The following is a 26,201-nucleotide window of genomic DNA, read 5'->3' as shown; positions in this document are numbered from 1 at the left end:
CAGTGTACAAGGTGCTGTAAGCACCTTTTAATAAGGCTATAGACATGTGACCTTAGTTGACGCTTGTTAATTTGACCTCTTTACATTTTATGGACTGTGATTGGCCAGATTATCAAATTGGAATTATTGAATTTGTGAAATTTTGGTGAATCATAAATTAGTTCCTCAACTGTTACTAAATTATCCCAGCTCTTCAATTCTAACTGTCTTTCACAAATGGTTTTCTATGTATGAGGGATTTTATTTAGTGACCAACATGAATGTTTGTAAAATACAGGATTAGCCAACATATCTTGTGCTTCTTTTGCTTTATTCCACTGTAATAATTCCTACTATATGAATAATAATTCATATCTATTTACTATATTAGTTGTATTGAGTGACTTTTTACTGATTATTTGTTCAAGCTTTAAGATTTGTATTCTAGTGTCATGTGAATTAATTTGTGGGAAAGTACAATTTATAGAAGTTATAATTTTTTTGAAAATTATTTTCTTAACACAGTGCACTGTTCCTATGTACACTTTTGTTAGAAATTGTGCAAAAATTACAGAATGTGAAAAATGGTATCAACATGTCACACCTTACACAGTGATCAGCTGCCTTTCTGTTCATATACGTATGACTACTTTTTTATCATTTCCATATCCTAGTCATAGAATAAACTGTAATTAGTTCACCTGAATGTTCACAGCAGCACAGATAATTTTAGGAGATGAGCAGGTTGATCATGTCGGAGTCAGTGACTTGTCCACTCCTGTGATTGTTTTACTGTGGATAAAGCGTCATGCTACAGGGGCATCACCAGTGTCGGACTGGGGCATGAAGGGCCCACCGGGGAATGCAACACTAGGGGCCCACCAAAGGGGGTGTGGTCAGCCATCATAGAGGCGGGGCCAGACACTAGAGGGGGAGTGGTCAGTCCACGAAGGTCAGCTAGCACCTTAGTGCAGTATATAAAGAATGCAGTGTGTGTATAAAGAATACACAGTCTTGACCTGCCCCTTAGATTGGGCAGACCAGTCACCAAAAATCAGGATTGTCCCACTAGACCAGGATTGGCTAACCTGTGGCACTCCAGGTGTTGTGAAACTACAAGCCCCAGCATGCTTTGCCATTATATAGCAGCTTATTGCTGGAAGGGTATGCTGGGACTTGTAGTTTAACAACACCTGGAGAACCACAGGTTAGCCAAGCCTGCACTAGACTCAGATCATTTGACAGACTGTCCTACCTGTTCTTGTGACTTTTACCACCTGTGGCTGCTGGTTTCTTTAGTTGCGGCTTGTCTGGATCCTGGAATGTTAAGGGCCTGCCCTATTTGGAAAAAATAATGGGTACATTTAGAAACGTCAACCATCCCTGCCAATACACAGCACCCACATTTAATAATTAGGCCTCTCTCCAGCCTCAACATTAAAGTAATAGTGCTCACATTTGATGAATAAACCTATTACCCTCCCTCCAAACAGTCCCAGCAATAAATTATTAGTATTTACGTTTAATACATCCATTTCCCACGACCATTCCTAGCATTAAATAATTAATATTCACATTTAATAGATAGCCCCCACACTCAGCCCCACATTCAATTATAGACCCAAACCAACTCAGCATTAAAGGTCCCATCACCCCCTCCCTATAGTGTTCTCTGTGCAGCCTCCCCTCACTATAGTTTAGCATAGGCAGCCCCCCTATAGTTTAGTATAGATAGGCAGCCCCCCTTTGCCACATAGTAGTGCCCCCAAAACAATGCTATGCCACACGGTAGCGCCCACAATGTTACGCCACACGGTATTGCCCCCAATGTTATGCCACACGGTAGTGCCCCCAATGTTATGCCACGCAAGTGTCTCCGATTCATATTATGCCTGCAATAGTCCTATCAATTCACACACATTATATATATATATATATATATATATATATATATATATATATTGAAAACTGATGTAAAGGGAGATCACATATACTTTTTACAATGAGCGCTACCTTAGTACTTTCTGGTAAAATAAAAAGAAGGTGAAGAGGGTGATGCTGCCACTATTACCAGGGGGTAGAGTGTCCTGACAGTACTCCAAAAAGTGAAAATGTACAGGGTTTTATGGTATGGGCGCATATCAGGGGGGAAGTGGGACACACAAGGATACAAACAAAGGCACCTATTTGGACTGTAATGTGTCTCTAATACTGGGTGTGTGTAATGATCAACAAAGCTAAATTAATATCAAAACCAATACTAATAACATTGCAATCCAGTGTTATCAAGATAAAAAAACTGTAATACATAAATGATTTGCAGATCAATTATCATAAATGTCCATCTCAAAATGGTTTTGATATTAATTTAGCTTTGTTGATCATTACACACACCCAGGATTAGAGACACATTACAGTCCAAATAGGTGCGTATGTTTGTATCCTTGTGTGTCCCACTTCCCCCCTGATTTGCGCCCATCCCATAAAACCCTGTAAATATATAAATAAATATATAATATATATATATATATATATATATATATATATATATATATATATATATATATACAAGTTAACCCGTGCATGATACTCATGCATTCTAGTCAAATCAAGCTACTTAAGGTGTTAAAAAGGTTCTTGTCATGCATTTGGGCCATAGCCCAGGCCTCCTCAGGGGAAGAGCGTTACTTCCCGACGTAAGCACTCTTTTTTAACGTGGTTTTGTCCACATGTCACCACCTCATCATTCTTCTCCATCACCTCATCCTTCATTTTCATCGCCACATCTATCCAGATGTCTATCCAGGCACAGGGATCTCTCTCAGCGGTCCTGAGTATCACACTCCTCTCACTCTGTCACCCCCGGCAACCACCAACCACTCCCCACTGTCACCCCCGGCAACCACCAACCACTCCCAACTGTCACTTCTCCTTCAAGAAATATATATATTTTTTTAAAAAATCTTTATAAACACTTTTAACAATTAACAAATTAAATTAACAAATTAAAAACATCTTAGTATACCAAATTTCAGCCCTTTCTGAATTTTTTTTTCCACACACACTAAGAATTTAGTAGGTCAGTGTATAACTCCGCCCAGCAGGTGTCGCTGCAGCTTGGTTTTATTTTTTACACACACACACACACACACACACAGACAGACTAACACACGCCACTAGACATTTATATATTAGATATATATATATATAGTGTGTGTGTGTGTATGTATATATATATATATATATATATATATATATATATATATATATTATATACACACACTATATATATATGTATATATAGTGATAGCACAAACAATAATACAACTGGTTAAAGTATACTTACCCAAAAGTTGATTGCTGCAGCCTCTCTGCTCTTCTCCCTTCAGCGGTGCGGGAACATCAGCTGACAGGGTGAGTGGGCGGGTCACATGATCACAGCTGCGATCGCATGTGAAAGATGACTGGCTGTCAGTGACAGCCAGTCATCTGCAGCAACGGGGACGCCGGAGAGGACTGCGAGAACAACGGCCCTCCAGTAAAGCTCCGCCCACATCCAAAAGGGGGTGTGGCCATAAGGTAGCGGGGCCTACCTGTGATTTTACCGGTAGCCTACTGGGCCAGCCCGACCCTGGGCATCACCATGATGTGAGGAGAGGAATGGCGAGAAGCAGGAAGTTACAGATTGAGAGTTTAATTGTGTAAGGAACTAGTTACTCCAACAGCTAAAGAATAGTTATGTGAGACTCTTGTTAGACTATATACAAAACGACAAGATGTTCATGGCAGCTGAGCAACTGAAGTTCAATGTTGATAATTATATAGACAGGGAAACAATTATGTAACAATAGTGGTAGATCATTGTACGTACATTGAATGGGATACAACTAGTGAAATTTGACATGGTTTAAGCTTTAGGAATACTAGATAGCAAGCGGAAGTGCAGGTCCCTAAATTTGGGTGACCACACAACCCCAAATTTTCTGTGCACCCCCAAGTTTCAGACTCGCATATTATTTTTTTTCTCATAAGTATATTATATCGGTTCCAGCTGAAGTCTTGCTGTGTAAAGGTACAACTACCTGTGGCGGCTGGTATAGCTTTGCAACTCTTGTTCTTTTACTCATATAGAAGTGACTTTAGTGCAACCATAACATTACATCCACATCTAAGTTCCTTATGTATGGGTGCTGGGCCAGCTGGTGTGATAGTTGCCACCCATACCATTGGCTCTCACATGCAGCTCAAGGCTGGTAACCTATTATACAGAGCATTGGGGGCTCATGCATTGAGCACTGTTTTGTCAAAAATCATCCCTGCAATATTCGGTGCTAGAAATCTGCTGTAAATAGCAGCAAAATCATATGATAGATAAGAAAGGGATGAGAACAAATATTGTTGTATAAGTCACTGGTTAGACCACATCTTGTATATGGAGGCACGTGTCTAGTAGAAAGAAATATAGAAATTACAAAGTAGGCTATCTTATAAAGGAAATTGATGGTTTAAGTTTTGAAAAGGGCTCGAAAAATTAGGCTAGTTGACTATGAAGAAAGGCATCTCATGCTTGCCATACGTTCTACATTATTGCAGTAGATTTGAGCAATTTGCCCGAAAATGCTGCATATATTGCCCAAAAACAAGCACTATGCTTTGGCTCACATTGAAATTGATGGAATTGTTCTTAGGCATGTCCAAAAATCTAATTGTTAGATGACACCTATAGACCTGTGTGCAGTCATCTGCTAACTGCAATAATAGGCTATTATAAGGTAAAATCACTCAGCACAAGTGAGTTCCCCCACTTAAGGGGGGATCCATGTTTCCCAGAAATTCCCAGGTGCTGAAATTACTAGTTTTCCAAATGCTGATTGGTCGAGCGGAGAGGAGCTAGCATCCACTTCCGCTAACACCTCTGCCACGTTCAGGGCGCAGTAGCCATGGCAATGCCCTTGTGTCTAGTGCCTGGGGTCCTACGTCTCTCTCTGGGGATGCCCGTCTCCTGTGGTCTCCCCAAATCTAGAAACTCCACAACAACCCCTTCTTGCCTCTAAAGTGCCCATAACCACTGTATCCAGACCATGTATATGACAATGAATATGCATAATCCTGCATGCTAACTTGTGCATGCACATTGAAATTGAAAGCCCACAATGTGAAAACATTTAAATAAAATGAAAAAACATATTTTACCTCTTTTAAAAACTAAATAAACATTTCTAAGCAACAATAATTTACAAAGTGTTTTATCTTAAGACTTAAGTATTTTTTATATGGTCTTGTTCTGTTACTACCATGATGAGGCGTTAACAGAACAGGTTTCATGGTAGTGCTAACAAGCCCTACTGCTGGTTAAAAAAGCAAATGTTTTGACCTTTTAATAAATGGGCCCCAATGTGTCAAACCATGCGTTACACTGTAAGACTCTCTGACTTGGCAGGTAAGTAACTACTATATATAGATATAACAGGCATGGGATCAGACATGAAGGATTTTTCCCCAGAGTGAGATTAAAGTACCAGTTGCCTTTATTTTACTTTTGTCTGAATAAATATGGTTAGAATTGTTGAGCTTGATAATCATCTGGGATTTTTTTGCTATGTTTCTAACATGAAAATCTAATATGAATTCTAAGTGATCCGCTCTACTAATTGGTGTTTAGTTACAATCATTTTCTTACAGATGATCACAGCAGAGTTAAACTTGCACAACTGGGAGAGAAGGACGGCAAGGCAACGGATTACATTAATGCAAACTATGTTGATGTAAGTAAATATTTTTGTTTTTCTAATCAGGAAAATTATGTTTTGTTTGATCAGAATGTTATGGTAATGTATCCCATTTACGTGACATTGGAATTTTCAATTACATCGTTTAGACATGATGGGTCTCATTCAGGAGTAAAGCCAAGAAGAAGGTAACATTTTGAACCCTGGTAAAACCATATTGTGCCACAGTGTGGGGCAAATTTAAAATGGAAAGACTTGTTCAGAGTTGTGAGGGGGGGGGGGGGGGGGGGTGTCCTAGGTCAGGTCTAAATTGCAATGTAAAAATAAAGCTGTCCATTATTTGTGCAAAAGCAGCAAGTATTTACCCTGCATGGTAAAAAAAGAAAAAAAAAATCACTTTTTTAACTGGAACATGGTTTATCCGGTGCAAATTCTCGCTCTTTACCTGGATTTGCTCCTAACTTTAAATGAGGATCAATGTTTTCACCTACAAGTATTGTTTTACAAAAATACTATTTTTTATTTTTACAGTGAATTTTCCCTATGTCCCAGCAACATAGTTTCACTGTTGTGTAAATTCCCTTAACACAGGGAACACTGACAACAATTTTATGTATCATACAATCTTCTCTGCACCATCTTACGTTTAATTGATTGTCAGAACACATTCATTTATATAATGCTCACTGCAAGATTACTGCATTTTGACATATCTGAAAGAGCCTTTCGATGCCTGGTTGCAGATTTAGGGCTAGATTTACTAAGCTGTGGGTTTGAAAAACTGGGGATGTTGCCTATAGCAACCAATCAGATTCTAGCTGTCACTTTGTAGAAAGTACTAAATAAATGAAAGCTAGAATCTGATTGGTTGCTATAGGCAACATCCCCACTTTTTCAAACCCACAGCTCAGTAAATCTAGCCCTTAGTGTGTGCTAAGGTGATTAGTGAAAAGAAAAAACAAAACATTTTCAATCATGAATTGTGATCGAAATATCTCAATATGTCTAAGGGGTATATTTACTAAACGGCGGGTTTGAAAAAGTGGAGATGTTGCCTATAGCAACCAATCAGATTCTAGCTGTCATTTATTTAGTGCATTCTACAAAATGAAAGCTAGAATCTGATTGGTTGCTATAGGCAACATCTCCACTTCTTCAAACCCGCCGTTTAGTAAATCTAGCCATAAGTCTCAACTTAGCTCAGTTTTACAACTTTGATGTCAATGTCACGAAATGGCATGAAAATAGAAAGAGACTTAATTGCATGTGATTTTTTTTTTCAAGGGTTACAATAGGCCAAAAGCATATATTGCTGCACAAGGTCCTTTGAAGTCGACTGCAGAAGATTTCTGGAGAATGATATGGGAGCACAATGTAGAAGTAATTGTCATGATAACTAACCTGGTTGAGAAAGGAAGGGTAAGTACTGTGTGCTAACTGGTAGTAAAATATAAAGTGATTTTCTAAATGTAAAAACAGTATATTAAATGTATTTATGAATTCAAAGACTGTTGGCCATTTGTTGGCCATTGCATTAAAATATTTAAGTAAATTGCTATACCAGCATTTGTTGTAATAATATAAATATGCATTGGGACATAAGTAGAAAAAGACGCATGCAAGAAAAAACAGATTTTCACCCATATGTAGAGTCAGACACATTTTGTAATGCAAACAACTCAAAAATAGTAGCACTTATTCCAGGTGTATGCATTAGGCGTATGTTTTAGTACTCACTACAGGTGACATTACCCTACACAGCCTAATAATGTAATAAAACAGGTTTTAATGCATTTCAGTACATTATTATATTGTGTACAAATGGGGGTCAGTGAGATACATAAAAGAGGATAATGTCTTAATAATAGCAAAAGCCTCTATTACTATTTAAAAGTAAAATAAATACACCTCTACATCCGTTGTGTATCTCTTTAAAAATCAAATAGGAGTTGTCTTTCATGCAGTACTCTGTAGGGAAATAAAATTTAGTAATGCAAATAGACTAATAGCTAATTCATTTAATTAATTGATCTAATATAGCAGCAATGCCAATGTTTTCAGTAGTATCAGCTGGAGAAGCGGCTACATAGTACTTTTGATAATCATTGTCATCATTGTTGTGCAAATTTGTATCAGCCCTCCATCCATTACTTGGCAAGACATACATTTGCTTAAAGCCATATCTGCGTCTACATAATCATCATCACCATTTAGTTATATAGCGCCACTAGTTCCGCAGAGAACTCACTCACATCAGTCCCTGCCCCATTGTGGCTTACAGTCTAAATTCTCTAACACACACACAGACAGACAGACATAGACTAGGGTCAATTTGTTAGCAGTCAATTAACCTACCAGTATGTTTTTGGAGTGTGGGAGGAAACCGGGGCACCCGGAGGAAACCCACGCAAACATACAAACTCCTCACAGATAAGGCCATATTCGGGAACTGAACTCATGACCCCAGTGCTGTAAGACAGAAGTGCTAACCACTACGCCACCATGCTACATATCTGTCTAAACGCAGACACGCCCTACTGAATGCCTGCCCATCGCAGATATGCAAAAATCTTAGTACAGACATGTGCGTACTCACTTTTGGTGTACAAAGATGCGTATCATACTCTAAAAATCCAGAAATGCATCCACTTCTAAATGAGCCTCCTTATGCCCTTTGAGCATTAGTAACTAAGAACTAACAAGCAATTGCACACATTCAGCTTTTAGTTTCTTTAACACAGTCTCACCTTGTATAGGCCTTTTAAACTAAGTGCTTTGATTACAGAAATCCTTATTTCCAATATAATTGACAGACTGCTAGATTTAAAGTGAAATAAATATTATATTAAATCTATATAGAATATGTATAAAAGAACACATTTCCCCTAATGATTAGTGTATAACTTTGAGGTGGAGGTTTATCTATTTCCATATACAATACACTATAATGCAATACAATAATATATTGACTTTGGTGTAAAGGATAAATGTTTTGCTGAAATGTTTGTGTTATTCATGTTTAAAGTTTAGTAACTATACTTCTTTGGTGATTTACAGAGAAAATGTGATCAGTACTGGCCAACTGATGGCAGTGAAGAATATGACACATTTTTGGTTACTCAGAAAAGCACACACGTCCTGGCCTATTACACTGTGCGAATCTTTACCCTTCAGAACACCAAGATGAAGAAGGTTTGCAATATTGCTACATACTTTCATTCAAAGTATACTGTACCTAGGGGCTATAGGCATACATGTCAAACAGAGCACATCAGGCTATGGTTTCATGTGAGAGGTTTCTGTTCATACTATAAATATGTTTTGTATAGAACTTACTTTTCCAAATCTTCATATAACAATTTATAATCTGCTCCCCCATGAATTAACCAGTTTTTAGTATTTTTACCGGTTACACCCTCACCCTCAGCACCTATCTGCTTTAGCTTTAAAGTTACAGTTATTCTCTCTAAGAAGTTACATGTCTATATATTTAATCCAAATACCAAATGAGGTTTATGTTGTGGGGGAGTTTGAGAACGGGCATACTGAATAGATCTGTAGATGCTTTAGGAAATTACAAAAAGGAAATGTAGCCAATAATTACATGCTATTTAAAAGTCCTTCAGGGGGAAGGGGGGGGACTAAGCACTAGTTTACAAAAGGCCCCCAAAACATTCAAAATCTGTTTTTAGAATTGTTTATAAAGTGATTGAGTGTCTTTCATACCAGAAAGTCAACTCTAAAAGTACCTAAGTTTTTGTTGAGGAAGAGGTATGGGCAGTTATCATTCTGCTTTAATATCATCATAGCATGGTTTAGGTAACTTATTTCAGAAAAGTCCCACTCTTCTCACAACAGAGAGCACACAGCGAGGTGAGAACCATAAACTACTTTTCCTAATTTGTATCCCTTCTCTGAGTCAGGTTTTGGGACCACATAGCAGTGTGTCAGACGTGTATAGTGACGGAATTCAAGACACAGAAACTGAAGCATTAGTAACAGTGCCATTATTTATATTATTATGCATTGTTTTTTTTCAGCTTTGTGCCAATTGCTAGCTGACCGTGTGCTGTTATCACACAGTATGGTCCATACCTGGAACCCTGTACTTAATATGTAGTATAACTGGTCTATAAAGTAGTAGTGGGTATAGAATTCTGCAACTCTCATATGTGTTTCTTTTTTTCCCAGGGCTCCCAGAAAGGGAGAGTGAATGAGCGTGTGGTAACTCAGTACCACTATACGCAATGGCCTGATATGGGTGTTCCTGAATATTCTCTTCCGGTTCTTACATTTGTGAGAAAGGCTTCCGCTGCAAAATGTGCAGCCAATGGACCTGTTGTAGTGCATTGCAGGTATTTTATATTATGTATTGTACCTGGTTGGGTGTATTTCATTACCATGTAACCTCAAATCCTGCGTCATAAGTTGCATAAGTATGTCTATGCAGCATTCACAATTGGTGGCTTATTTTTCAATTACAGAGGATGGATGACCTTTTCGCTGTATGGCAACCCACATACACAATACATTTATATATGTGAAAGCTATATGATTGTCTGACACATCATGTAAAATGCAATGCATCCTTAAACTACTCATAGAAACTTTGCAGTAAAAGGCAAAAGTCAAATTGTCATATATTTCTATATCTGCAGAAAAATTAAAACACTTATGGCATTATTATATTTTTATACCTTACTTGAGTTACAAAGAAATAAGTGTGGTTGTCAGAATCTTTTCAGGCCGAATCTATAAAGGAAACAAATGCCATTGTGACAGCAAACATGTTTTTCCTCTGAATATAATGCAAGTCTATTTGTGCCGTATTCGCACATTCATCTCTACTACAAAAGCATGTGTGTCAGCTCTTGCTCTTTATGTAGGTCTTTACTATTCGCGTTCTTTAAAACACCCCCAAACATTCATTGCTGATTGAAAATTAACATGTGATGTATTAAAATACATAATGCACTGCGCATTGTCTGCTCCATGATGGCTGTAGGAATTCCCAGATAGTTGGGCCAAAGTATTTGGGGTCACTGGATTTTCAAGATGGAACCATCCTTACCTGAAAACCCTTTCTTGTCATTCTTCCACTGATCACTATACTGTATTGACTTGGCAGAATGCTTACCTAAGGTAAAGTCATGTCACGTTTTGCCCAGAGGGATCTCAGACCATACCATATTTTTGTTGAGTTTTCATTCTCCAGGTAATGGTGAATGTGGCTTTAACTGGGGACAGGATGCTCTTAAGGCAGTGACGTGGACCAGTTATTGGAAACAGTAGGGTCATAAAAAGAAAGCTGGAGTGAAAGCTAACTGAAGCTAAGCAACTTTACATAGACTCTCAATCCAGTGGATGGCTTTGAAGTGTGTGTACACCTTGACATTGATTAGTCCACCAAAAAACTCATCTTATCAAAGTAACACAACGTATTTAAGCATGGGGACATGAATGGAAATGCTCCTCATTTTTCGTGTAGACTAATTCAGTACACCAAGGACATGTACATTTTGAAGATCTATTGGATTAACATCTCAATTCAGCAGTTGGACTAAGAGAGTTTAATTGTCATTACTGTTGCCATCTCTGTACCTCTGTGTGATTTCCACAGCCTCCTTGGTAGCAGCAACCGCTGCCACAGCATTTGTGGACATGGGGAACAAGTCTCCTGGCTCTGTGTCTTACACTTTCCACAATAATCATTTACCTTTCATGTCTCTACCTTCCCTCCTCATTGTCTCCTCATTCCAACCATAGCTCACCACTGGTAGCTGCACAGTATTTCCAGTCACCAAGGGCTGCTTTAATATTGGTGGCTGTTAATTCACAGTAGCCACACACTCTCCCCTATCAACAGCTACATTTGTTATTTCATTACCTTATGTATCCACACACTTTTTAGATTGTAAACTCATTTGAGAAGGGCCATCTTTCATTTTCAATGTACAGTGTTATATCATATGTTGTAACTTTATAAATAAAGGGTAATAACAAAATGATGGCACAATAGTTGTTGTCCCTAAACCCGGTAAACCCATTGAACAATGTGCCTCTTATCAATAAATCTCTCTCCTGAATTTGGATGTGAACATTTTGGATAAAGTGCTGGCTATCTGGCTCAACTAGGTGATAGTGTCACACTTTGGTCCGGACCAATCTGGCTTCATGATAGGCTGAACAAGTGATACTTGAAAATTTTGGACACATAGGGGGGGAATTCAATTGAGCGCAAAAAAAAATTTTTCTGCTGGGTTAAAAAAAAAAAAATTCCCCGCATGTGTTTTGACCCGCTGGTGCGACCGTTTTTAGCTAACCCCGCGTAAAAAAATTCTGCAATTCAATTGAAAAACAGGTAACACTGCCCCTGTGCATTAATAATTGCTGCTTGCGAATTTTTAGGGGAATGTATAAAAAAAAAGGATTGGCATACATTTGCATACATTAGATTGCATTACACAACCTTTCTATTTTATAATATCTACTACAGTACTTTTCTTTTAGCATATTTTTTTATTTTACTATTTTTTACTATAGTATCATCTATACCATGTCAAAAAACATTAGTACATACATATTAGTAAAAAAAACATACATAAACATAATTAATTAGTGGTTTTTGTGTTTTTTTTTATTTTTATGGGGGGGGGTTCATTCTTTTTTTAAAATAAAATGAACTTTTTCATGTCATGCATTACTGATAAACATAGTTTATCTTTTTTTTTTATTATTATTATTACATGATTTCAAATAGTTTTCTTAGGTTTTTACTTTTTAGCACACCCCAAAGAGGTGCGAGATAAAACAGCATACTGGCCTGTTTAACGCACCGAGTTAAAAAACAATTGAATAGCTTTTAACGCGGCTGCCTCTCGCACACCCTATACTTTCAATAGATCTTCTACTTGAGCGCAATAGGACCATTTGAGCAAAAAAATGGTGCATTAAAAATTGAATTGAATAGTGGGTTAACGTGCTCCAAAATGAAGAAAGAAAAAACGCATTAAAATGATTTAACACAGTGTTAAAAAATAACTTGCGGTAAATTGAATACTCCCCAGAGTGGTGGTGTCACTAGATACTTAGGGACATATTCAATTGTTTGATTTTCCCGCAGCATTAAAAGTATTACCGTTATTACGGTAATAGTAAGCTGCGAGCTAAAATGTGCCTTCTGTTGTACAAAGTATTATTATTATGGCACAAGGTTCTGCTCCTGGAGTGGAGGGACAAATCCAAAATGTTTCTGCTGTTTATCCCTCTTCAATATTTTCTTGTTAGTGGTAAAGCTTGAGTAGAAGGTGGTGTAATGGTCCTTTCTGCCTCTTTCATTGATTAGTTGAGATGTAGAATCAATATTTTTATGGCATTGCTCCCTAAACTTTTATAGGCTGCAACTAGACAGCATGCTGTCCTCTTTTCTCTTGGGCTTTTATACACTAATACTCAATAGGGTTGCCCTGAGGGCCCTGGTGGAAAAGGGGACACAACTCTAATATACATGCAGCACAGCTGATGTTCATTTATTGGGCATTGACTATCTGAATACCCTTCCCGAAGCACCCATCATGTTATCAGGAATAGTTTCTGACAGTGTCACTTCTAGCCACCAGAGGTCACTACTTCACTTAAAGCCTTGTTTTTAACCTTACCTTTAAACTTGCCTTCATCCAATATGGACACTACTACCTCAGAAGGGCCTATAGACACTGCCTGACTGAAGCCTTTACTTGAGTATAATGTTTGCTTAGCTTCCGCTACCTGAACCTGTTTTATTTTTGTAATTTACTATTACCTGATTATTTACAGAGCCGGCATTCTACTGACAATCAGCTTGTTTACCAAAACGGCTTAACACCGAATTCCAACTTGTGCCAACATGATGATTATTATTGTTGATTTGTAAATTGCCACAGTGCTCCATAGAACAAGAAAGTGGGGAAAGTAGGAAATACAAAGGTACAGGGCAATCCAGGTTTTTTGCTGAATGCTCCATTAACTTGAGCCAGAATGAGGCAGTCTAGGACAGTTACACCAAATGTTTAGAAGCATCGCAACACCTAAGCCGCACCTCCAGCAAAAACCCAGGACCCCAGGTCGTATCTTAGACAATTGAGAAGGGCATATTTACCATCTAGAAAGGAGCCTGAACTGTGTTTCCAGTATTGATAGGCTTGAAGAACTTACCTGGGTATACTGGAAATCTTGGGCCAGATCTGGTCAGTGTCTGAACTGTCTAAATCTTGGTCCCATAGTTTGGCATATCCTGGAAGAGAGTTTTTAAAGATTTCCCCACTAGCATTATATAAATAATAGAGATTGCATGTTTAGGATCTTGGGATCAGTGGCACTTTGGCTGACCTTAGAGATCTCCCTTCTAACATCACTTGTGACACTAACAACTGGCAAATGACAAACACAACAGTTTTTGTCTTGAATAATGCACACTTTTGTGATGTTTAGCTGCTAAAGAAAAATGCATCCAAACCAGCTCAAAATATGTAAGTTAAATCATACACTGTATATTTACTTTGGCGCACATATGTCCTCCACCTGTATAGCTTTAAGCTAGGTGCACTGCTGTACAAATGTGTAATCCTGTCTGCAACCTTGCCCTGCAAACTGTCAGCTAAATACCTACCTTTTCTCTTAGAGACCTGTGGCACTCCCTTTGTCACACTACCCAGATATAAATTGGGACATTGAATCTAGCAGTTCTGGTAAAGGAAGACTTTTTATCAATATAATCTCCTTTTAATACAACTACCCTTGCCTCAAAAAGCAACCAAAATATTAGCCAGAAAATTTTATAACATTAAGCCTGTCAGATATGTGTTGGGCGTCTGTTACTGTGACTACCCCTGTTTTGGTACATTGCAAGATGAGTACCTGTGCATACCTCCCAACTTTCAGGTGCAGTCTACCAAATGCAAATCCAATGTACTCGAATTTAGTCATAGCCATACCCCAAAATGGTAAGCTTCACTCCCTTTACCTGTCAGATATGAGGACTGTTTTGTTTTTTTTTACCTGAACTGTTGGGTGTATAAATTAATCATGATGGCTTTCCAGTTTTGCACAATATGACACGCAAAGCAAATAGTAAGAGATTTTTGCATAGTGACTTTCTCAAAATTCCAATTGTACATTCTGTGAACCATCTTATAAATAACAGACACCATCTAAACTCCACAGTAGGATGTAGACACAATGGGGTACAATGGCATCAAACACAAGTAGCCTGGTATTTGCACATACCAAACAAAACAAAAGTACTCTGGTGAGCGTTGGGGCTAGTGCAAACATTTTTAACACTAAAGCATAGAGAAAGTGGAGGAACCACCAATGAGACCATTAGTACTTTTGTGTATCACATGTTCTTTCCCAACTGAGAGGTGTACAGAAGATTGCTAAAAGGATCACTTGAACCCTGAATGGGATTTTGTGAAGTATTACTGATAGCCACCATCACTAATTTTTACCATTGTAATTTTCAGATTTAAAGTAGACTCTATAAGACCAGTACATTTGTACTTATGCAGAGTTTTGGAACATGTTTCATTTATTTCTGTGTTCTTTTTGCAGTGCGGGTGTGGGAAGAACTGGAACATATATTGTCCTGGACAGTATGCTACAGCAAATACAACAAGAAGGGACAGTAAACATATTTGGCTTCCTAAAACACATTCGTACTCAAAGGAATTATTTGGTTCAAACAGAGGTAACAGCCTGTCACAGAATACAATTTGGATCTTTTGTCATGTATGAGATGGACTAAACTCCTGCAGTTGCTGGGCCAATAGCATATCTCCCAACATTTATTTCTATAAATAAGCTGCATTAACCCATTATTATCTATATCAATTAATACAATTGGTCATATAAAAATATATGAGGAAATACTTCACCAAAATAAAAACTAGAATTATAATAATCATTATCAGTGAATTCTATAATGCATAATAACTATTTTTTACGTCGATGTGAGAATGACATAAAAAAAATTCTTTGTCACAGCTGTCTCAAACAATTAGCATGGGTCTTATGAAAAACAATAGCGCTATTGAATCTCAAATAAGGCATATCAATGACTGAGACAATAGAGACAAATGCAACACAAATTTGATGCCTATTTGTTAAACTTTTTTTAAAAATAATTCATTCGGAAACGGCTGTTTCCATAGTTCTGAGGATTGTGCGAGCAGCTCTTTCCTATGAAAATAACCACCAGAGAGCGTAGAGGGATTTCTACAGACCCCTTCCTTCCTATACAGTGTTGGAGCATACTGTATGCTGACAGATGGTTGCACAGACGGAGTGAAAAGAACGTGGAAGTGAAATCTTTTTCTGATGCCTTCAAGCGTTCTCTAAAAACCCACTTCTTCAGACAAGCTTATGATATTCCTCAACCACCATCTTAATCTCCCCTATTACCACCCTCTACACAGCTAACACAAGACAACAACCATCTGACCAACATTGCTACACACACAGCCCACTCAGTACTTTTACCTTTGCATTCTAGCTAGTCCCTTGTGCAATATTATGTAGCACATGCCCTTGTGTTTCAAACTTCCATTGTCCCATAGATTGTAAGGTTACGAGTAGGGATGTGCACCGGCGACTTTTGAGGTCCCATGTTTTGTGTTTTGGATCCGGATTTTCTCGATGTTTTGGGTTCAGATTTGTTTCGCAAAACACCTGCCGAAAGGTTTTGGTTCGGATTTAAGGTTTTGGATTCGGATTTTTGTTGAAAAAAAACTAAAAAGTGTAAAAATCAAGTTTTTGGACTTATTTTCACTCCCACGCTATTATTAACCTCAATAACATTCAATAACAATAATTTCCACTAATTTAAAGGCTATTCTGAACACCTAACACCTCACAATATTTTTTTTTTTTTTAGTACAAAACGTTGCAACGAGGTATCTTTCTGGACTGCGTAGAGGAGTGTTCCCCACAATATAATTAAAAACCCATCAACTGATCTGAATTACACCCAAAAATAGTATCTGGACTGCGTAGAGGACTGGCCACTGGCCACCACAATATAATATATAGAAAACCTTCAACAGGTCTGAATTACACCCAAAAATAGTATCTGGACTGCGTAGAGGACTGGCCACTGGCCACCACAATATAATATAAAGAAAACCTTCAACAGGTCTGAATTACACCCAAAAACAGTATCTGGACTGCGTAGAGTAGTGGGCACTGGGCACCACAATAAAAAATATATAGAAAACCTTCAACAGGTCTGAATTACACCCAAAAATAGTATCTGGACTGCGTAGAGCACTGGCCACTGGCCACCACAATATAATATATAGAAAACCTTCAACAGGTCTGCATTACACCCAAAAATAGTATCTGGACTCCGTAGAGGACTGGCCACTGGCCACCACAATATAATTTATAGAAAACCTTCAACAGGTCTGAATTACACCCAAAAATAGTATCTGGACTGCGTAGAGTAGTGGGCACTGGGCACCACAATACAAAATATATAGAAAACCTTCAACAGGTCTGCATTACACCGAAAAATAGTATCTGGACTGCGTAGAGGACTGGCCACTGGCCACCACAATATAATATATAGAAAACCTTCAACAGGTCTGAATTACACCCAAAAATAGTATCTGGACTGTGTAGAGTAGTGGGCACTGGGCACCACAATAAAATATATAGAAAACCTTCAACAGGTCTGAATTACACCCAAAAGTAGTATCTGGACTGCGTAGAGTAGTGGGCACTGGGCACCACAATAAAAAATATATAGAAAACCTTCAACAGGTCTGCATTACACCCAAAAATAGTATCTGGACTGCGTAGAGTAGTGGGCACTGGGCACCACAATAAAAAATATATAGAAAACCTTCAACAGGTCTGCATTACACCCAAAAATAGTATCTGGACTGCGTAGAGGACTGGCCACTGGCCACCACAATATAATATATAGAAAACCTTCAACAGGTCTGAATTACACCCAAAAATAGTATCTGGACTGCGTAGAGTAGTGGGCACTGGGCACCACAATAAAATATACAGAAAACCTTCAACAGGTCTGAATTACACCCAAAAGTAGTATCTGGACTGCATAGAGTAGTGGGCACTGGGCACCACAATAAAATATATAGAAAACCTTCAACAGGTCTGCATTACACCCAAAAATAGTATCTGGACTGCGTAGAGTAGTGGGCACTGGGCACCACAATAAAAAATATATAGAAAACCTTCAACAGGTCTGAATTACACCCAAAAATAGTATCTGGACTGCGTAGAGGACTGGCCACTGGCCACCACAATATAATATATAGAAAACCTTCAACAGGTCTGAATTACACCCAAAAATAGTATCTGGACTGCGTAGAGTAGTGGGCACTGGGCACCACAATAAAATATATAGAAAACCTTCAACAGGTCTGAATTACACCCAAAAGTAGTATCTGGACTGCGTAGAGTAGTGGGCACTGGGCACCACAATAAAATATATAGATAACCTTCAACAGGTCTGCATTACACCCAAAAATAGTATCTGGACTGCGTAGAGTAGTGGGCACTGGCCACCACAATATAATATATAGAAAACCTTCAACAGGTCTGAATTACACCCAAAAATAGTATCTGGACTGCGTAGAGTAGTGGGCACTGGGCACCACAATAAAATATATAGAAAAGCTTCAACAGGTCTGCATTACACCCAAAAATAGTATCTGGACTGCGTAGAGTAGTGGGCACTGGGCACCACAATAAAATATATAGAAAACCTTCAACAGTTCTGCATTACACCCAAAAATAGTATCTGGACTGTATAGAGTAGTGGGCACTGGGCACCACAATAAAAAATATATATAAAACCTTCAACAGGTCTGAATTACACCCAAAAATAGTATCTGGACTGCGTAGAGGACTGGCCACTGGCCACCACAATATAATATATCGGAAACCTTCAACAGGTCTGAATTACACCCAAAAATAGTATCTGGACTGCGTAGAGGACTGGCCACTGGCCACCACAATAAAATATATAAAAAACCTTCAACAGGTCTGCATTACACTGCACATACGGCTGCTCCTCCATCCTCTCCATCATATAGATGTTGGAGTTTCAGCGTATGAAAACCTCTTGTTTTTGATAATGTCAGTGCATTTTGAATATTTGTCAATTTGCCCCACAACACTGAATGTACTTTATCTATGATACGCATCTATCTTTCTTGACTGCGTAGTGTGGTGGCCCCGGTACACAATTTGGTACCGAGGCCACAATATAATTAAAAAACCCTCCACGGGTCGGAATTCCACCAAAAAAGGGTATGGACTGCGTAGTGTGGTGTGCCCGGAACACAATTTTTTACAGCGCCAACAATATAATTAAAAAATTGGGCATCAACTGTCACCGTTGTTTAATATCTGATACACCTAAATATGGACTGCACAGTGGAGTGGCCCCGGTAGTAAATTTGGTGGCGGGGCCACAATACCTCCTCCAACTTCCAAGTGTAGTGTTTATAAAGACAGACAGCAGCGAAGTGTTATTAGTTGACTTTCTTAACCCTAAAACTGTCCCTGTTGCAAATATTCGTGCAATGGACAGTTACTTTTTCATTGAAAGACTCAAGCTTTCAAGTGTAGTGTTTATAAAATATAAACAACAATACAGTAGTTTTAGAGCACGTCAATACCTCTTGTTTTAAATTATGACAGGGCATTTTACTTTTGGTTTAATTTCTTGAATTTGTTTAAATTTGGTTTTACTTTTTGAATATGTCAAACGACTGTTGATTGGTCATATAATGCAAAAAAAAAAGTTCCAAGATGGAATTGTCCTTGGGCCCTCACACCCACCCTTATGTTGTTGAAATAGGACATGCACACTTTAACAAACCAATCATTTCAGCGACAGGGCCTACCAAACAACTTTGGCTGAAATGATTGGTTTGTTTGGGCCCCCACACCAAAAAAGCTATTCATCTCTCCCTGTACAGACTAAACAGGCTCTACTGAGGCAAGATGTCATCCTCATCCTCAACCTCTGATTCCTCTCCCCCTACAGTGTGTACTTCCTCCTCATCACACATTATCAATTCGTCCCCGCTGGACTCCACAACCACAGGTCCCTCTGTACTATCTGGAGGGCAGTGCTGTACTTCATTGAGGAATTGATTATTCATTTTTATAAACATCATTTTTTCAACGTTATGAGGAAGCAACCTCCTTCGCCGCTCACTGACCAGGTTCCCCGCTGCACTAAAAACTCTTTCCGAGTACACACTGGAGGGGGGACAACTCAGGTAAAATAGAGCCAGTTTGTACAGGGGCTTCCAAACTGCCTTTTTTTCCAGCCAGTAACAATATGGACTGTCTGACATGTCTACTTGGATGGTGTCAGCAAAGTAATCATCCACAATTTTTTCTATTGTGACAGCATCCAATGCAGCGAGAGTAGACATGTCTGCAATGGTTGGCAGGTCCTTCAGTCCGGACCAGATGTTATCAGCATCCCCGCCAGCGGCTCTTTTAGGAAAACTGAGCTTTTTCCTCGCAGCCATAGATGTGGAAGAAAATGAGGGTGGAGCTGTTGGCATGTCACGGTCCTCTTCAGAGGACAATCTCCTGACCAGCAGGTCTTTGCACCGCTGTAGACTTGTGTCCGCCGGAAACAGAGACACAACATATGCTTTAAACCGAGGATCGAGCACGGTGGCCAGAATGTATTCCTCTGACTTTAAAAGAGTGACCACCCTCGGATCCTGGCAAAGCGTACGAAGGGCTACATCCACAAGAGCTACATGCTTGGTGTAATCGCAATGGCTTACCAGCTCCTCCCTCACTTTCTCCAGCTGCTTCTGCAACAGCCTGATCAGGGGAATGACCTGACTCAAGCTGGCAGTGTCGGAACTGACTTCTCGTGTGGCAAGTTCAAATGGCTGCAGAACCTTGCACAACACGGAAATCAGTCTCCACTGCGCTTGACTCAGGCGCATCCCCACTCCTTTGCCTATGTCGTAGGTGGCTGTGTAGGCCTGAATGGCCTTTTGCTGCTCCTCCATCCTCTGCAGCATATAGAGGGTGGAGTTCCAGCGCGTCACAACCTCTTGTTTGAGGTGATGGCAGGGCAGGTTCATGCTTTTTTGATGTGCCTCTAGTCTGCGGTAGGCACTGGCTGAATGCCAAAAGTGTCCAGCAATTTTGCGCGCCACCGCAAGCATCTCCTGCACACCCCTGTCACTCTTGAGGTAATGCTACACCACCAAACTAATGGTGTGGGCAAAACATGGGACGTGCTGGAAATTGCCCATATTTAATGCCCGCACAATGTTACTGGCATTGTCTGACACCACAAATCCCCATGAGAGTCTAAGTGGGGTAAGCCACTGGGAGATAATTTCCCTCAGTTTCTCTAATATGTTGTCAGCGTTGTGCCTCTTATTAAAGCCTGTAATACACAATGTTGCCTGCCTTTGCACGAGCAGCCATTTTGTAGATGCTGCTACTGATGCAGCTGTTGCTGTTGCTGCGGAAGGGGATGCATCTACCCAGTGGGCTGTCAGTCATATAGTCCTTCGTTTTCCCAGAACCACTTGTCCACATGTCCGTGGTTAAGTGGACAGTGGGTACAACCGCATTTTTTAGAGCACTGAGGACACTTGATCGTACTTCTCTGTACATTTTTGGTATCACCTGCCTAGTGAAGGGGAATCTCGACGGGATTTGGTACCGGGGACACAATACCTCCATCAACCCTCTAAATCCCACTCCACTGATGGCGGACACCGGGCGCACGTCTAACACCAACATTGCAGTTACAGCCGCAGTTATACGCTTTGCAATAGGGTGACTACTATCGTATTTTGTGGTCATGGCAAACGACTGTTGGACGGTCAATTGATTTGTGAAAGACTTAGTGGTCTTACGACTTCCCCTCTGGGAAGATGACCGACTAACAGCAGCAACAGCAGCAGTGGCAGTAGTAGGCGTACCGCTGCAGGATTCCTCGGATGAATCCCGTATTGAGGAGGACTCAGTCTGGCTGCTGACTTGGGCTGCAGGACTGAATCTGATGGAGATTGTGGAGGAAGTTGACGAGGAGGGTGTTGCTGGTGTGTATCCAACTGTACCACGGGATTTAGGTGTCCCTTTACCGATGAGGGTCCTAGCCCCAGTTCCTGAACTAACCACTGAACTATGAAGGTTATTCAGGTGACGTATAAGGGAGGATGTTCCTAGGTGGGCAAGATCCTTACCCCTGCTTATTTGAGGTTTACATAAGCTACATATGACCATACATTCGATGTCTGGATTTGGATAAAAATAACTCCAGACCGAAGAGGTGCATTTTTTGGTCTTCTGACCAGGCATGACGATGGACTTTTCATCCCATGGACATCAGCTGTTTCCCCCCCTGGTGCCTCATTTACAATAACCACATCACCATCCTCATCATCAAGTTCCTCCACAGCGCCAGCTACATCATCAATAGGCTCCTCCCGAGCCACCTCTTCCCGTACAGTGATGGGAAGGTCAGGCTTGACAACCACCAACACCCTTGGACTCGCCTTGGGGATTTGTGATAATTTCTCTTTAGAAGGCAGAGTTGTTTGCTGTTTTGTTGCTGACAGCATAACTCTCTTCAATTTTTTGTAGTAGGGGGAGAAGGAGGAGGGCTAAGATCCGTGGGTGAAGCTGAACCACTAGTCATGAACACGGGCCATGGCCTAAGCCGTTCCTTGCCACTCCGTGTCGTAAATGGCATATTGGCAACTTTACATTTCTCCGCAGATGATTTTAAGTTTCTCTTTTTGCTACTTTTTCTTAACTTGGGCTTTTTGGATTTTACATGCCCGGTACTACGAGATTGGGCATCGGGCTTGGAAGACGACGTTGATGGCATTTCATCGTCTATGTCATGACTAGTGGCAGCAGCTTCAGCATTAGGAGGAAGTGGGTCTTGATCTTTCCCTACTTTATCCTCCAAATTTTTGGTCTCCATTATATGTAGCACAAGATACTGCAGAATGTGTGAACTTGGTAATATTGCAGTACCAATGGGCTTATACTGCTGGATTGGTTTTGCAAATTTGGTTATAATTATTTTTTTTAAAAAAAAATTATTTAAATTTTTTTTATAACTTTTTTTTTATTTTTTAAAAACTTGGGAATAATTGGGAAATAGCTATGCCCTTAGAAGCACAGAGCACAGGACACAGCACCACTGGACTGAACAGGACACAGCACAGGACCCAGCAGCACTACTGAACTCAGCAGGACAGAGCACAGGACACAGCACCACTGGGCTGATACTGCAGAATGTGTGAACTTTGTAATATTGCAGTACCACTGGACTTTTACTGCTGAATGTGTGAACTTGGTAATATTGCAGTACCAATGGGCTTATACTGCTGGATTGGTTTTGCAAATTTGGTTATAATTATTTTTTTTTTACATTTTTTATTTTGATTTTTTTTATAACTTTTTTTTTATTTTTTAAAAACTTGGGAATAATTGGGAAATAACTATGCCCTTAGAAGCACAGAGCACAGGACACAGCACCACAGAACTGATACTGCAGAATGTGTGAACTTTGTAATATTGCAGTACCACTGGACTTTTACTGCTAAATGTGTGCACTTGGTAATATTGCAGTACCAATGGGCTTATACTGCAGGATTGGTTGTGCAAATTTTGTTGTAATTAAAAAAAATTTAAATTAGTTTTTTGTATTTTTTTAAATAACTTTTTTTTATTTTTTTAAACACTTGGGAATATTGGGGAAATAACTATGCCCTTAGAAGCACAGAGCACAGGACACAGCACCACTGGACTGAACAGGACACAGCACAGGACCCAGCAGCACCACTGACCTCAGAAGGACAGAGCACAGGACACAGCACCACTGGACTGAGCACAGCACAGCACTGCACAGCACAGAACTGAACTGAACAGCACGAGATATAGCAGGACAGAGGACCACCTAACACACCCTCCCTCTACCCTGATCAATGCCCGAGTGAAGATGGCGGCGACTAGCGGGGAATTTATAGGATCCGAGTATCGCGAGATCCGACAACGGGATTATGAGTCAGAGCCTCAGTTTCAGATTTGAATTTGGCGCCAATACTCGGATCCGACTCGGATCGGCAACGTTCGGGTGGGCTCGGATTTCATAAATCCGAGTGCGCTCATCTCTAGTTACGAGCAGGGTTCTCTTACCTCTCTGTCTGTATGTATTACCCAGTATTGTTTTATTAATGTTTGTTCCCAATTGTAAAGCGCTACGGAATTTGCTGGCGCTATATAAATAAATGTAGTTAAATAGTAACATGAGTAAAATGGGGGTCTATTTATGAAGCGATGAAGAACCTAAAATCTAGCAAAAAGGCTCTTTTACCACTTTGTCTTATTTAGCAAAGGCTTAAATGAGACGAAGCAACCTTCAGGTGTATTATCACCGTCCTTATAGAACTCTATGGGGACGGTGAATTGAATCTATTGAACAAGCTTTGCTTTTCACCGCTAGCGCTAAAAACTTAATGCCATCTCAGGATGGCATTACTTACCTTTGGAGTGCGGTCTTGCTGGAGAAGATCCTCTTCAAGGTTGCCTGCTCTTCTACTCCTTAAACCAGAGTTGACTTACTCGCATGCACGAATAAACGTTGACACTAGAGATGGGCGGGTCCGGTTCTCCGAGAACCGAACCCACCCGAACTTTGGGTATCCGAGCTGAGCAGCTCGGTACTCTCCCGCCCGTTCCGAATCCAAATCGAGGCCGAACGTCATTGTGACGTCGTCGGATCTCGGGGCTCGGTTCTCACGATACTTCAACTTTATAAATACACGCCTCCACAGCAATCCATCGCCATTTGACAGAGGGAGAGAGCAGGGTGTAGTCATAGGCTAATTAGAGCAGGGACAGAGAATACAATATTGTTCTTGCAATTGCTCTAACCAAAATCGCTAGTGCAGAGAGGAGGATAGAGGTTTATTATTTTTTCTTCATATTTGGCACTCCCCAGCGCTTTTGGGGTGTCCCCCATAATTGTGCATAAATATTTCTGGCTGTCAAAAGTCATATCTGTCAGCAGTATCTACTAAATAATTTTTAGCACTCCTCAGTGCTTTTGGGGTGTCCTCCCTAATTGTGCATTAATATTTCTGGCTGCCAAAAGTCATATCTGTCAGCAGTATCTACTAAATAATTTTTAGCACTCCTCAGTGCTTTTGGGGTGTCCTCCCTAATTGTGCATTAATATTTCTGTCTGTCAAAAGTCTTAACTGTCAGCAGTATCTACTAAATAATTTTTAGCACTCCCCAGTGGTTTGCGCTCAGAATGGATTCAAAGCAGTCCACATATGATCTGAATGAGCAACCAGGTTCTGTCACCAGTCCTGATGTTAGTGTTCCCAGTACGTCATCTGGCCAAGGCGATGTCAAACAACAGAGTGTTTTCAAATTAGTGCAAAAAACAAAAACCAAAAAAAATTTACTGTATTGAAGCGAAAAAGAAATGTAACTGAGCAAAAGTTAAGTGACGATAAAAAAAAAATTGCAAGCATGCCATTCTACACACACAGATATGTGGACAAGTGGAAGTGGCCAAACCAAAGACTATATGACTGTGACAGCCCACTGGGTTGGTCATTCACCTTCACCAGCAGGAACAGCAGCAGCATGTACACCACTACGTAACATTTGTCACAGGCAGGCCACTCTTTGTATCACCGGCTTCACTAACAGGCATACGGCTGACAATTTGTTACGCAAACTGAGAGATGTGATTGATGCATGGCTTATACCACTCAGACTCTCCCCAGGGTATGTCATTTCAGATAACGCCAACAATATAGTGCGAGCATTACAGCTGGGTGATTTCCAACATATTCCCTGTTTTGCTCACAGCATCAACTTGGTGGTGCAGAGCTTCCTACGAAATAACCGTGAAGTGCAGGAGATGCTTTCGGTGGCCCGTAAAATTTCAGGCCATTTCAGGCATTCAGCCACAGCATGTAGAAGATTACAGCAGCTCCAAGAGCAGTTTAACTTGCCCTGCCACCAACTTAAGCAAGAGGTGGTAACTCGGTGGAATTCCACCCTGTACATGCTTCAGAGGATGGAGGAACAGCGCAAAGCCATCCAAGCGTATTGCACAAGTCATGACATTGGGAAAGGAGGGGGGATGTATTTCACTCTTGCACAGTGGGGAATCCTTTCAGTGCTGTGCAAGGTGCTGAAACCATTTGAAGTTGTGACATGTGAGGTCAGTGCAGACTCTGCTAGTTTGAGCCAAGTCATTCCTTTAATTAGACTATTGGAAAAGCAGCTTGAGAAAATGAAGGAGGAGCTGAAAGCAAGCAATTCAGCAAAGTATGTTGGCCTTGTCGATCAAGTACTTAATTCGCTTCACAATGATCCTCGAGTTATTAAGATCTTGAACTCGGATCAGTACGTTTTGGCCACTGTGCTTGATCCAAGGTTTAAAACCTA

General features: G+C 40.0%; 1 protein-coding gene across 6 annotated transcripts in view; it reads left to right on the top strand.

Moving 5' to 3' along the window:
- Positions 1-26,201, top strand: part of PTPRZ1 (protein tyrosine phosphatase receptor type Z1) — a 182,646-nt gene that overhangs the window by 137,278 nt on the left and 19,167 nt on the right. For all 6 annotated transcript variants that reach the window (XM_075208948.1, XM_075208953.1, XM_075208952.1 and 3 more), the window contains 5 exons: positions 5,662-5,744; positions 6,993-7,127; positions 8,766-8,900; positions 9,900-10,063; positions 15,300-15,435. In XM_075208948.1, the coding sequence (XP_075065049.1) occupies positions 5,662-5,744; positions 6,993-7,127; positions 8,766-8,900; positions 9,900-10,063; positions 15,300-15,435 (653 nt within the window). The remainder of the gene's footprint in view (positions 1-5,661; positions 5,745-6,992; positions 7,128-8,765; positions 8,901-9,899; positions 10,064-15,299; positions 15,436-26,201) is intronic.

This window comes from Mixophyes fleayi, chromosome 4 (assembly GCF_038048845.1).
Source record: "Mixophyes fleayi isolate aMixFle1 chromosome 4, aMixFle1.hap1, whole genome shotgun sequence".
Taxonomy (NCBI): Eukaryota; Metazoa; Chordata; class Amphibia; order Anura; family Limnodynastidae; genus Mixophyes; species Mixophyes fleayi.
This window is presented reverse-complemented; position numbering and strand designations above follow the sequence as displayed.